We start from the raw sequence: 13,001 nt of genomic DNA on the forward strand, positions 1-13,001 counted from the left end.
AAAGTTGTTGTATACAGGGATTCAAAAATAAAATGAAGAGTTCTACAATTACACTATCATTTTTGTTTCTCCAGCCAGTCATCATATTCTTAACCTAGCACTATCTTTCCTAGGCATTGTAGCATTATTACTTTCTTGAATTGTTAAGGTAACAGTAACAAAAGAGTTGAAAATTTAAGAAACTGATACCTAATTTTTTCAGTGTTATCTATTCCATTTGCTACACTTTCATGTTAAAAGCAATAAAAATTGTGTGTTGGCATTGTAGGGTTAAGTATAGGTTTCCTTGAAGATTGGCTGATTGTGAACACATGCTATGTTGCACATTTTAGGAGCACTAGGAATTTACATCGTTGCTTAGGATAGTCTTATGGAGTGCTCCATAACATCCATGAGAATTCTGCAGTCCCTTTTTTCTTTATTCTGTAATAGAAGCTCATTATTTTCATACAAAGAAAAATGTAGGCAAGTTGTTTGGAAATATCTTGGGAGCACTGGAAATGGATTGCTTGGAAAGAAAGCCAAAGAAGTACTGAAGCAATCCTCTACAGAATTCTTGAAAATATTATATTATCTTGCCATGTGTGTTACAGTGTTGCTTCCGGGGCAGGGAGTAACAAGAGTCGGTACGCTGGACAGCCTGGATGTGGTTTTTAGGTGCTTTCCTATATCCCACAAGGTGAATATGAACTGGTACGCAAGTCCTGCCCCTGTTACGTTATTCACAAACATCAAGAAAACTTTCGCTCACTTTCACATGAATGATGCTACACAAATACAGGTGGGTTGCGTATTTCCTGTTTGGGGAGGGGGTCAGGGGTGTACACAAAGACAGTTGGGGTACATTTATTTTGTCTGGGGGGAGGGGGCTTAATAGGGTGGCTGCAGGAAGGGTATCCAGCCACCCCTTAAATTAACAATATCAAATCTGTCCTGCACCAGTGCAGGGCAAAGGCACAATTGGCTGAAATTTGCCATGGAAATATTCGTGAAGTGTGCATGCCAATTATCTCTCAAAGCAGAAGTGTATTTTCTGAGCTGTCAGAGACGGCAATACTTTGTGTATGCCAGTTCCAATTCAGCCAAGACACCAACAGCCACATTTTACTGGTATGGTTTGATAAATGTTGCGGCACTGTAGTAGGAAAGCTGAGATGGGATAGAACCAAAGTAATGGCTAAATCAATGCTAACAACCATTTTCATTTTTTAAAATTCAATGAAGATTTATTTCTGCAAGCTATAAATATTTGTGTCTGGATATAATATCTATCATCATTCATAATCAAATGTCAGGCATTATTATACTGAAGACGATTAATTTTAATGCCATTTTGCAGGACTGCAAACAGCATTACATCACGATCGCATAATGGAAGGCAGTGAAGCAGATTACTCATTGGTAGAGGGTGAAGCTCAGCGTGTAGCAAAAGAAGCAGTTAAAGCACTGAAGGAATCACGGCAGCAGTGTTTCAATGCTGGTCTGGGTATGCCTACATGGACAGGGCAGCATGGTGTCATTCGAGTTCCTGGGAAAAAGCCATGGTACCATTTGTTTACTTTCATAGAATTTTATTCTGTTGTTGTGGAATTTAGAGTAAGCTACGTAACTACTTGGATGTTCATCTATGTTCTGTATATGAGGACATTATTACCTCAACTAAGTCTTGCATTGGAGCGTAGCTGCTGGTCTCTCTCTCTCTCTCTCTCTCTCTCTCTCTCTCTCTCTCTCTGTCCTAGGCATGTTTTTGTGTGATTAGAATTCTGTTTCTGGCTTGTCATTTTGAAGCTAATATGTTTTTATGATGGGTATCTTCATTAAATATGTTACAGGAAATGAATGTTGCTAGTCACATATTGTTGAGTAATTTATATGAACACCAATACTCCCAATAGTTAACACAAACAATTTACATATTTAAAAAAGTACAGAAAACTGGTGTGTAACACATAATGCATCCATCCCAATACCCTTGTTGTTTTACATCATCATGACGTGGCAGACGTAAGTGTCTCATAATGTATGATGTCCTGGTTGCCATTATCATATTAACTGACATTTAATTATAAAAAAATCATACAAATATGGTGCATTTTTGATATATCTTCTATGCACCATTGCTGTAAGGCACACTTTCATAATATGCAAGTTATCATATCTAAACAATGCAATACAAAAAATCTTTAACCACCAATAAGACATTTCCCATAATTTTCCTTGTACAAATTGTATCAGTAATGACATGTTTTCAAGAGGTCCTGATAGTACTAGTGCTTTGAAACAACATTTATTCACAGGGTGTTATTGTAGTATAAAACCATGTATAAAACCCACCAAATATGAGCTCCAACAAAACCTTATGTTATTTCTCCTAAGTTATGCGTGTTATCTATACATGACTTAACAATTGCCAGGCTGAAGGGACTGAGCCTTCAGGAAGCCTATAAGAGCTGTATTCTGTTAAGCCACGCCCCCAAACCTCTACTACATAAAGCTTAACCTGCATTTCAAGATGGAGCATCCACTCACGTTATGTAAATTCATACGTGAAATATTCAAAATGCATACTGATATTTAAATTCTGTAATCAGTTATGGAGAAACATATTTTAATATGTACAGGGTGTACATAAAGTCCAGGAACACTTTCAATTATTTATTGCACAAGAACTAAACATTGTACAGATGTCATACATATTGCAATTTGAAGAGAAGCTCTGATGAAAGTTTTTTTACAAACATTCAATATGTGAACCATGAGTGACCCAGCAGATGTCAATACGGTAATCGAGTTCTTGCCATACCCGTCCCAGCATGGCATCATAGACTGTGGCAGTCGCTTCCCGTATTCTCTCCCGGAGCTCTGCTACATCACATGGTAGAGGAGGCACATACGCCAGATCATTAATTTGTCCCCAAAGAAAAACGTCACACAGAGTGAGATCTGGTGACTGGGGAGGCCATTTCATAAAACAGCTGTCCCCTTCTGTAGCACGCGCTCCACGTCACTTCTCTCACTGGGACGTCCGCTTCTCTTTGCTGGCCACAAGCAACCAGTTGTAACGAATTTGTTGTGTCAGTGGTAAATGGTCTTCCTTGTTAGTGGCTTCTTATCGCACTTTGTTCTAAACGTCCATTGAACTACAAAATTGTTAAGGCTTTCGTGGCCACTTGTTGACAAACTGCCTATTGGCTTCTGTCTCGGGTTCTTCGGCTGACGTTCATCTAATGATTTTTCTGACGTTCGCCAGCACGAGTGGCTGGCATTGTCAAAGCTTCACCCTCCATTGCCGGTGGTGAACGGAGGTGAGCTCGCGGCCGCAGACTATATGTACCTGGCGCGCCAACGTCCGAGGGCTTCTCCGCGGTCATTTCCGGTGCGGTTCTCCTCTTGCTACCTGCGACGGTCGTTCGCTGCAGTACGGGCAGCCAGGATCCGTTTACCTTAAGGCTTTCCTCTTTCTTGTTGAAACTGTTTGCGTGTTTTTGCATTTCTAGAGCTTCTCTGAACAAGCGCGTGTGATAGTGCTTCTCTACAGCTAGAACTTCCGCGTCGGCGAATTTTATTACGTGGTCGGTCCCATTCAGTGCGTGCTCTGCCACGGCCGATTTCTCCACCTGCCCCAACCTGCAATGTAGCTTGTGCCCTTTGATCCTGGTGTTAATTGATCGTCCAGTCATTCCGACATAAACTTTTTCGCATGTGCATGGTATACGATATATTCCCGACCTTGCAAGTGGGTCTCTTTTCTCCTTCGCCGATCTAAGACACTCTTTGATCTTCCTTGTCGGTTTGAAAATCGTCTTTACGCCATGTTTGCGCAATGTGCGGCCGATTCTGTCCGTCACTCTGGAAATGTATGGCAGAAAGGCCGTACCCGACATTTCTTTTTCTGGTTCCTTACTTCGCCGAGTGTTGGGCTCTGTTACACTTCAGAACAGTTTCCAGGTGTTGCATTTCTCGTTTGAGGTGTTGCGGCTCACATATTCGTTCTGCTCTCGTTACGAGCGTACTAATCATGCCTCTTTTCTGGCTCGGGTGGTGCCAGAAAAGAGGCATGATTAGTACGCTCGTAACGAGAGCAGGACGAATATGTGAGCCGCAACACCTCTTTTCTGGCTCGGGTGGTGCCAGAAAAGAGGCATGATTAGTACGCTCGTAACGAGAGCAGGACGAATATGTGAGCCGCAACACCTCAAACGAGAAATGCAATACCTGGAAACTGTTCTGAGGAGCAGTGGGTACTCCACAAATTACATCAGAAGTGTAACAGAGCCCAACACTCGGCGCAGTAAGGAACCAGAAAAAGAAATGTCGGGTACGGACTTTCTGCCATACAATCCCAGAGTGACGGACAGAATCGGCCGCACATTGCGCAAACATGGCGTAAATATGATTTTCAAGCCGACAAGGAAGATCAAAGAGTGTCTTAGATTGGCGAAGGAGAAAAGAGACACACTTGCAAGGTCGGGAATATATCGTATACCATGCACATGCGAAAAAGTTTATGTCGGAATGACTGGACGATTAATTAACACCAGGATCAAAGAGCACAAGCGACATTGCAGGTTGGGGCAGGTGGAGAAATCGGCCGTGGCAGAGCACGCACTGAATGGGACCGACCACGTAATAAAATTCGCCGACGCGGAAGTTCTAGCTGTAGAGAAGCACTATCACACGCGCTTGTTCAGAGAAGCTCTAGAAATGCAAAAACACGCAAACAGTTTCAACAAGAAAGAGGAAAGCCTTAAGGTAAACGGATCCTGGCTGCCCGTACTGCAGCGAACGACCGTCGCAGGTAGCAAGAGGAGAACCGCACCGGAAATGACCGCGGAGAAGCCCTCGGACGTTGGCGCGCCAGGTACATATAGTCTGCGGCCGCGAGCTCGCGTCCAGTTCACCACCGGCAATGGAGGGTGAAGCTTTGACAATGCCAGCCACTCGTGCTGGCGAAACGTCAGAAAAATCATTAGACGAACATCGGCTGAAGAACCCGAGACAGAAGCCAATAGGCAGTTTATACATTGAACTGCTGTAGCACACTTGTTTTTGTTGAACTTCAACACACAGAAAGCTCGCACCGCACCTGAACCTGCCATGTTTGCGATGAGCGCTGACTATTGGCAAATTACCAGACTATGCTGTGGCGGTGTACATGGGAGAAAAAAAAAACCCTTCAGGGTTTCTTTTCAAAATGACATGTGTATGATACCTGTTCAATGTTTGGTTCCTGTGCAGTAAATAATTGTAAGTGTTCCCATTCTTCATGTACACTCTGTGTTTTGGGATGGCTCCACCTCAGAGCCTGTAACCATGAGCTGCACTTATCCAAATAACAGAACATGTAAGGCAGTGACTTAGAATGTTTGTATCGTACATACTTCACATACGAAAATTATCTCTCCTTCTGCAGTTAGTAAACATCAGATGGTGTAATATAACCTACACCTTCAGTCAAGGCTAATATGCAGAGACTTACCAGTCTGATTGCTGCTCATTGCATTGCATTGCTTAACTACTCGAACTGCCAAAACTTCCTTGTAGATTAACAAATAGCTGTGGGCTTATATTTAGGATTTGCAGGGAGTTATGAAATTTCTTTTTGGTGTATGTTTTGATATAGTCCAAAAAGTTTATCTCAAGTTTATGAGCAGTATAACATATCCTGCTGCTTAGTATCATTAATATTTGCAAAAACAAAATCAGAATTGCATGAAAGCAATCTCTGTCATACTAAAGAAGCTATCTTGATTTTGTCTGACACATACTTAGTCATACTTTCATACATGACAGCAATTCATTTTATAAAAATAGCTGGCAGATACAATGCTTCCATATGAACAGCATAGAAATGTCCTACAAATACTGACTTTGTTGTGGAATTGAGAATGCTGTACGAAATTTTGAAACTGGAAGAATGGACTACTAATGACAGATGTTACTAAGTTTTATGTATTCTGGACCTTCCAAGATGGTGAAGGCCTTAAGGTGTGCATATTCATGACATTGAGGTCTGCTTTTGTGACATACTAGTTCCTAATTACAAATCTGTAAGTGGAATAGGAGTGTGAAAAAGAAATGTTAATAGTTACTTCTAAAATTAACTTGCTCTCAAGCAAGACTACAGTCTGTTTCAATTACTTGATAGTTGACATCTGTCACTTAAAGACAGTACAGTGTTGCCACTTCGGCTACCACTTGGTTAAAGGAGACACACAAATGTGGCTGGTTACTTCACAAGTTCTGAGATGCTGTTCAAGTAACGTGGGGCAATGTTGGAAGCTGGTGCCATCAGGTACGACAGGAATGTGAGATACTATGTCTACAGCTGATTTTAAATGACCAGTGATTGAACTAATGCAGACATTGTGTTTTATAGCCTTGAATTTACACTCATGTCCTAAGCTAACTACAACCTCTTGACGTGCAATATATCCGAGTAAACAGCAGGTAACTGTACCTGTGGCAGAACTATTAATTACGCTCGCTTTGCTCATGACTTTTAAAGTTGACCTGTACGAACAAACTCAAGACAAAAAAAAATTGGTGTAGTGCTAAAAGCGGGCTGTAACTTCTCACTTTTGCTACACGAACTGGCGCGATACCGACTGATGAGCAGTCCCGGTTGGAACTCAGTTACAGGTTATAGGCGGCACAAGCAGATTCCAAAAGAAAGAAGAATAACAGGAAGAAATATAAGAGCAAATAAAACATTCAGTACACTGATGAAAATGATGCACCAAAAGATTAAAAGTAAAAAGTTAGACTGTAACCAGTTAATTGAAAATAATGATAATCAGAGTCATTTTGGCAAAGATTTAAAAAATAAAACAAATTATCACCTGGCGATATTCGAACTTGTATACTTTTACGCCATAGACTGTGGCATCACCACTGCACTGTAGAGGAAGTTGAGATTATGTTGTTACATTTATTTATGGAAGCTAGATGTAGTGGGAATTGGTGAAGTTAGATGGCAGGACTTCTGGTCAGGTGAATACAGGGTTATAAACACAAAATCAAATAGGGGTAATGCAGGAGTAGGTTTAACAATGAATAAGATAATAGGAATGCAGGTAAGCTGCTATGAACAGCATAGTGAATGCATTTTCATAGCCAAGATAGACACGAAGCCATGCCTACCACAGTAGTAGAAGATTACATGCCAACTACTCTGCAGATGATGAAGAGATTAAAGAAATGTATGATGAGATAAAAGAAATTATTCAGATAGTTAAAGGAGACAAAAACTTAATCGTGGTGGGTGACTGGAATTGAATAGCAGGAAAAGGAAGAGAAGGAAAAATAGTAGGTGAATATAGACTGAGGGAAAGGAATTGATAAGGAAGTCACTTGGCAGAATTTTGCACAGAGCAAAATTTAACCATCTTTAACACTTGGTTTCACAATCATAAGGGAAGGTTTTATACGTGGAAGAGACCTGGCAACACTGGAAGGTTTCAGATTGATTATATAATGGTTAGACAGAGATTTAGAAACTAGATTTTAAATTGTAAGACATTTCCAGGGACAGATGTGGACTGTGGCCACAATTTATTGGTAATGGAGTGTAAATTAAAATTGAAGAAATAGGAAAAAGGTTGGAAATTAAGGAGATGGAACCTGAATAAGTTGAAAGAACCAGAGGTTGTTGGGAGCTTCAGAGGGAGCTTCATTCAGTGTTTGACTAGAACAGGGGAAAGGAATACATTAGAAAGCAAATGGGTATCATTAAGAGATGAAATTTGGAAGGCAGCAGAGGATCAAATAGGTAAAGAGACAAGGCCTAGTAGGAATCCATGGATAACACAAGAGATGTTGAACTTAATTGATGACAGGAGAAAGTTTAAAAATGCAGCAAATGAGGCAGGCTACAGGGAATACAAAAATTTAGAAAATGAGGTTGACAGGAAGTTCAATATTGCTAAGCAGGGATGGCTAGAGGACAAATGTAAGGATTTACAAGCATATTTCACTAGGAGAAAGGTAGATCCATCTACAGGAAAATTAAAAGAGGGTTTTGAGGAAAACAGAACTAGCTGTATGAATATTAAAGAGCTCAGATGGTAAACAAGTCCTAAGAAAAGAAGTGAAAGGTGGGAGGCGTATATAGAGGGTCTATACAAGGTAGATGAACTTGAAGGCGATATTACAGAAAGGCTTGAAGTCGATATTACAGAAAGGGAAGAGGAAGTTGATGAAGATGAGATGGGAAATATGATACTGTAAGAGGAATTTGTCAGAGTTCTGTAAGATCTGAGTCGAAACAAGGCCCCAGGAGTAGAAAACATTCCATCAGAACTACAGATAGCTTTGGCAGAGCTCGTCCATATGGTGTGCTAGATGTGTGTGACAGGCGATATACCCTCAGACTTCAAGAAGAATGTACTAATTCCAATTCCAAAGAAAGCAGTTGCAGACAGATTTGAAAATTACCAATCAGTTCAATAAGTCGTTGTTGCAAAATACTACTACAATTTCTTTACAGGAGAATGGAAAAGCTGGTAGAAGCAGACCTTGGGAAGATCAGTTTGTATTCCAGAGAAATGTAGGAACATGCAAGGCAATACTGACTTGACTGGAATACACTCTTTGAAATTCTGAAGGTAGCAGGGCTAAAATACAGGGAACAAAACGCTATGTACAACTTGCACAGAAACCAGACCATAGTTATAAGAGTTGATGGTCGTGTTTGATAGGGAGGCAGTGGTTGAAAAGGGAGTGAGGCAGGGTTGTAGCATATCCCCATGTTATTCAGTATTTATACTGAACAAGTAGTAAAGGAAACCAAAGAAAAATTTGGAGTAGGATTAGATTTGGAATGAGACACTTACCATAGTAGATGAGTTTCGCTATTTAGGTAGCAAAATAACTGGTGATGGCCAAAGTAGAGAAGATGTAAATTTTAGACTGGCAGTGGCAAGAAATTCGTTAATGTTGAATATAGATTTAAGCGTCAGGAAATCTCTTCTGAAGGTATTTGTCTGGAGTGTAGCCATGTATGTAAATGAAACATGGATGATAAAATAATTTATTATAGAGACTTTAAAAATGTGATGCTACAGAAGAACGCTGAAAATTAGATGAGTTGATCAAATAACTAATGACGACATACTGAATAGAATTGAGGAGACAAGGAATTTGTGGCACAACTTGACAAAAACAAGGGATTGGTTGATAGGACAAATTCTGAGATATGAAGAAATCACCAGTTTAGTATTGGAGGGAAGTGTGTGGGTGGGGGGGTAAAAATCATAGAGGGAGACCAAGAGATGAATACAGTGAACAGATTGAGAAAGATGTCGGTTGCAGTAGTTATTCAGAGATGATGCAGAAGGTATAATAGCATAGAGAGCTGCATCAAACCACTCTTCGGGCTGAAGACCACACAACAACATTTAAGCATTTATTTATATATAAAATCTGTTGCAAAGAACATTTTCTGCCTCCAAAATCTTCGGTTTTGCGTAATGTTGTATGAAGTTTACCTGCCGTAGGCAGTCTCTGTTATGATGATTGAATATGTGAAGGTGAATTGCATCTTATGCGAACGAATCCTGCAGTCTTAGGCTAGTGACGTGTAGCAATTGTGTATATTCTATTACCATCGTTTAGTGTAAGTGTGTGTTGTTTTGAGTATTTTATCATATGTGAAATAAAAGGGCCAGATCCAGGATTCAGGCTCTAAACATAACATGAGAAAAAGAAAAGCCAGACAGGGATTTGGAAGTTAACAGACCATTTGTTGTGGCAGTTTGGCAGTGGTGAACATTTCAGGCATGACATAGAGCCCTGTAATTGGAGGAAGTCACCTCCAACATGTGAATGTCAACTGTCAAGTAATTTAATCAGACTGTAGTACAGAACTGAGAGGATTCACAAAAAGTAATAGTAGGGTACGATCTAGAGTTACACAGATGTGTTTGAGTTCGGTACTTTGACAAAAACATTAATTGTAAAATTATGAAATGGGACAATAGTTTTAATTGTAAAATTATGAAATGGGACAATAGTTTCCAGTGACAATTGGTTTAGGCTCCTTCGTGACCAGGCTATACCACAGAATATAAATAAACTATGATGAATCACTGAATAAGAGTTTATTTGGATTTTTGTGGCCCACTGTTGCTGAAAAAGCAATAGATTCCTAACAGCTAATGAATAAGTGTCAGTAATGCAAGAGGTGCCATTAAATTTATATGCTGAAATGATTGATGACAAAGCTTTAAGAGAACCAGTATTGAAATAGTGAGGGGAATTTAGTATTTGGCTTAATTTAAGACAAAGCTTTAACATACCAGTATTGAAATATTGACAGTGAGTTTGGTAGCTGGACTGAGTTCGTTGTTGTACCTTGACTGTAAGAACAACGTAACGTGAAAAGTTTAGGAAAGTCACTTATTACACTGTTCGCATAACCGTGAAGGATGTTGCCAGAGGAACAAGTTCCGCACCATCATTACTGGATAGACATTCATTCCATGTCTGCAATTCTCTGATATCTAGGGCAACAGTTCAAAGTTTCATGTGTAACACATTACAACAGTTTTCTTGGGCAATAGTTGTAGACACCATTCATTGCACACCCGTCACAGTTTCCATTGACGTGAAGACTATTGCAACAAAATGCGATAAGTGATTTGTTTATTTGAAATTATTTGATATATTGTGGGGTGACTTCTTGAAAAGCTGATCATTAACATAGTGTTTCCATTCAGTACAAGCTCAGCACTGGTTTATGAAATATGTGTACCTAAAGGTATGTGTGACAGTTATATATTGCTCAATGTTGTTTGATACCACGCTGCTCATTTACCACCTTGTGCTAATAACTGGCCACTTTTTTATGCCCACTAGATGAAGAAATAGCAACACACAGCTTTTCCCTAAAGTTGTCATAGTATTTATGCTGAAGCTATGACTTCATGAGATGTATTATTTTGTTTAGACACTTCTGTCCCGTAGGGAGAGAAGAAGTAAATATGTATAGTGTTGCAATTTGAGCAAGTGGAAGCATAAGGAAATAGTTCTTATGTTTCAAAATAATTATTTGTGTTCTTTTTCTCTTTTTTTATCAGTCTCCAATTTGGCAAGAAGAAGAAGAGTGCAGAAATGTCTTCCTCTCCGGCAAGTACTTCAAAAGCTGGTTTAGAGTCAAAGCCATCAAATGCATTCACTGGCAAACTAAAATCTGGACAAGGAAATATGTCTTCAGGTGAGCTTCTAGCTCGCATTCGAGCCCGTAATCGACTTTTGACACCAGCTAATGATTCTCAAGAAGAAGGACAGCAACAAATAGTGCAGCCAACAACATCGAGTGACGATCCAAATGTTGAGCTGTTGACTGACATTAGAAATTTCATAGCATACGGAGCAGCAGTAAATGGCAGAGCTTCAACACAGGAAATAGTTGATAGGTTCAAAGACAGACTTCCTCCTGGTTCTTCTCCACTTTTCAAGTTCCTGCTGCAAGAAATAAGTGAATTTCATAGGACTCAAAGTGGAGAAGGTGTCTGGAAGTTACGAGCAGAATTCAAGTGGACGTAATTGTAACCACTATTCCTCACCGGGCAGTCAGGATTGTAAAGTTATATTTTTATTTTATTTGGGCAACACATGGAGCTTTGGGTTAAAACAGTACAATACATTCCAAAGAGTAATGCATTATATTTTTGTGCATTTTAAAAACATTTCACAGTGCATAGGATGTAAATGTTAGAAGGTTGTTCACACATTTCCTTTATTTCGTGTCATTCTCCAGTCTTCTTTCACTGTGATTCAACAGTCCTCAGTCTTACCAACACTGAAAAAAAATTGTCTCACATTCTATTGTAGTTTTATCGACTTTTGTTATTTAACTGGATTTTTATAATTTTATTGTGTAACAAGGAAAAGATTTTAGTGATCTAGCATTTTGTATATGTTTATTTTTGTTGAACATATGTGGTTGTGAACTTCTGTACTCATATCCATAATTGCTCACAACATGGCAGAACTACTGACATGAGAGAGAGAGATTGAAACCCACTAATACTAAGGTGAATGACTGCGAGACTTGTATTATTATAGGGTTGAAGTCAAAGACAAATTTCCTCCAGTTTCTTCTTCAATATTCAAGTTCTTCTGCAAGAAATGGTGAGTCTATAGGCCCCCAAGTGGATAAAAAGTTGTGAAATTTGTCACCAAGTGTGTGTAAATCAAAAGAAGTAAAGAGTTATACTTGTCACTTGAAGGGATTATAAAATGGGTGTGCATTCAGTGCACTACACTATTGCTGAGCAATAGTTCATAAGAATTGCCTTCTTCTAGTCAATCTCCATATATTTTTAAATTCTTCCTTGCCCATTAAGTAAGTCAGAATATATATTATAATTTATTTATACTCACAGATTAATTAAAAATATTTTTTATCTTTACTGAGAGATGTTAGAAAGATTATCAGTATTATTTTTTTGTCACTATATCTTTATTTCCTACTTCATCAGTTGAGTTGCAGCTGTATATTGTATTGCTATCAAACTAAGATTTTGAACTGCAAACTGAAGTTAAACAAGCTGTACATAAATTTATAAATATTGTTATAAATTTTGTAATGAAATAAAAGCATTTTGTTATGTACAATCTTTCAAATCTTCATTCCCAAACACATTTAAACATATTACACCTTGTCCACATTCTAAATGTTTGACGTTAGTCATTGGCCTGGAGTAATGAAAGGAGTAAAGGTAACAACTAACGGTATACATCTACACATAGACCCCACAAACCACCATACGGTTTGTGAAAGAGGGTATTTTGTGTGCCATTGTCACTTCCCCACTTTCCTGTTCCAGTCATTTTCGCTGGAAGGACAATTACAAGTCTCTGTGCGAACTCAAATTTCTCTAATTTTATGTTCATAATCTTTTCATGGTATTTGGAGGAGGGAGCAATTGATTGACTGTTCTAAGAATGTTTTTGCTCTTAAAACTTTTAACAGTAAATCACACTGATGTAGAACA

The 13,001-nt window shown here is 39.1% G+C and overlaps 1 protein-coding gene across 1 annotated transcript in view; it reads left to right on the plus strand.

Annotated features, from left to right (window-relative positions):
• LOC124773234 (DNA excision repair protein ERCC-6-like) overlaps positions 1 to 12,473 on the plus strand; it is a 111,342-nt gene extending 98,869 nt beyond the window's left edge. The window contains exons 16-17 of the mRNA XM_047249383.1: positions 1,340 to 1,544; positions 11,079 to 12,473. Coding sequence (XP_047105339.1) covers positions 1,340 to 1,544; positions 11,079 to 11,547 — 674 coding nt within the window. The 3' untranslated portion in view covers positions 11,548 to 12,473. The remainder of the gene's footprint in view (positions 1 to 1,339; positions 1,545 to 11,078) is intronic.
• Positions 12,474 to 13,001: the final 528 nt, after the last annotated feature.

The sequence above is a fragment of the Schistocerca piceifrons genome, chromosome 2, assembly GCF_021461385.2.
Source record: "Schistocerca piceifrons isolate TAMUIC-IGC-003096 chromosome 2, iqSchPice1.1, whole genome shotgun sequence".
Lineage (NCBI taxonomy): Eukaryota > Metazoa > Arthropoda > Insecta > Orthoptera > Acrididae > Schistocerca > Schistocerca piceifrons.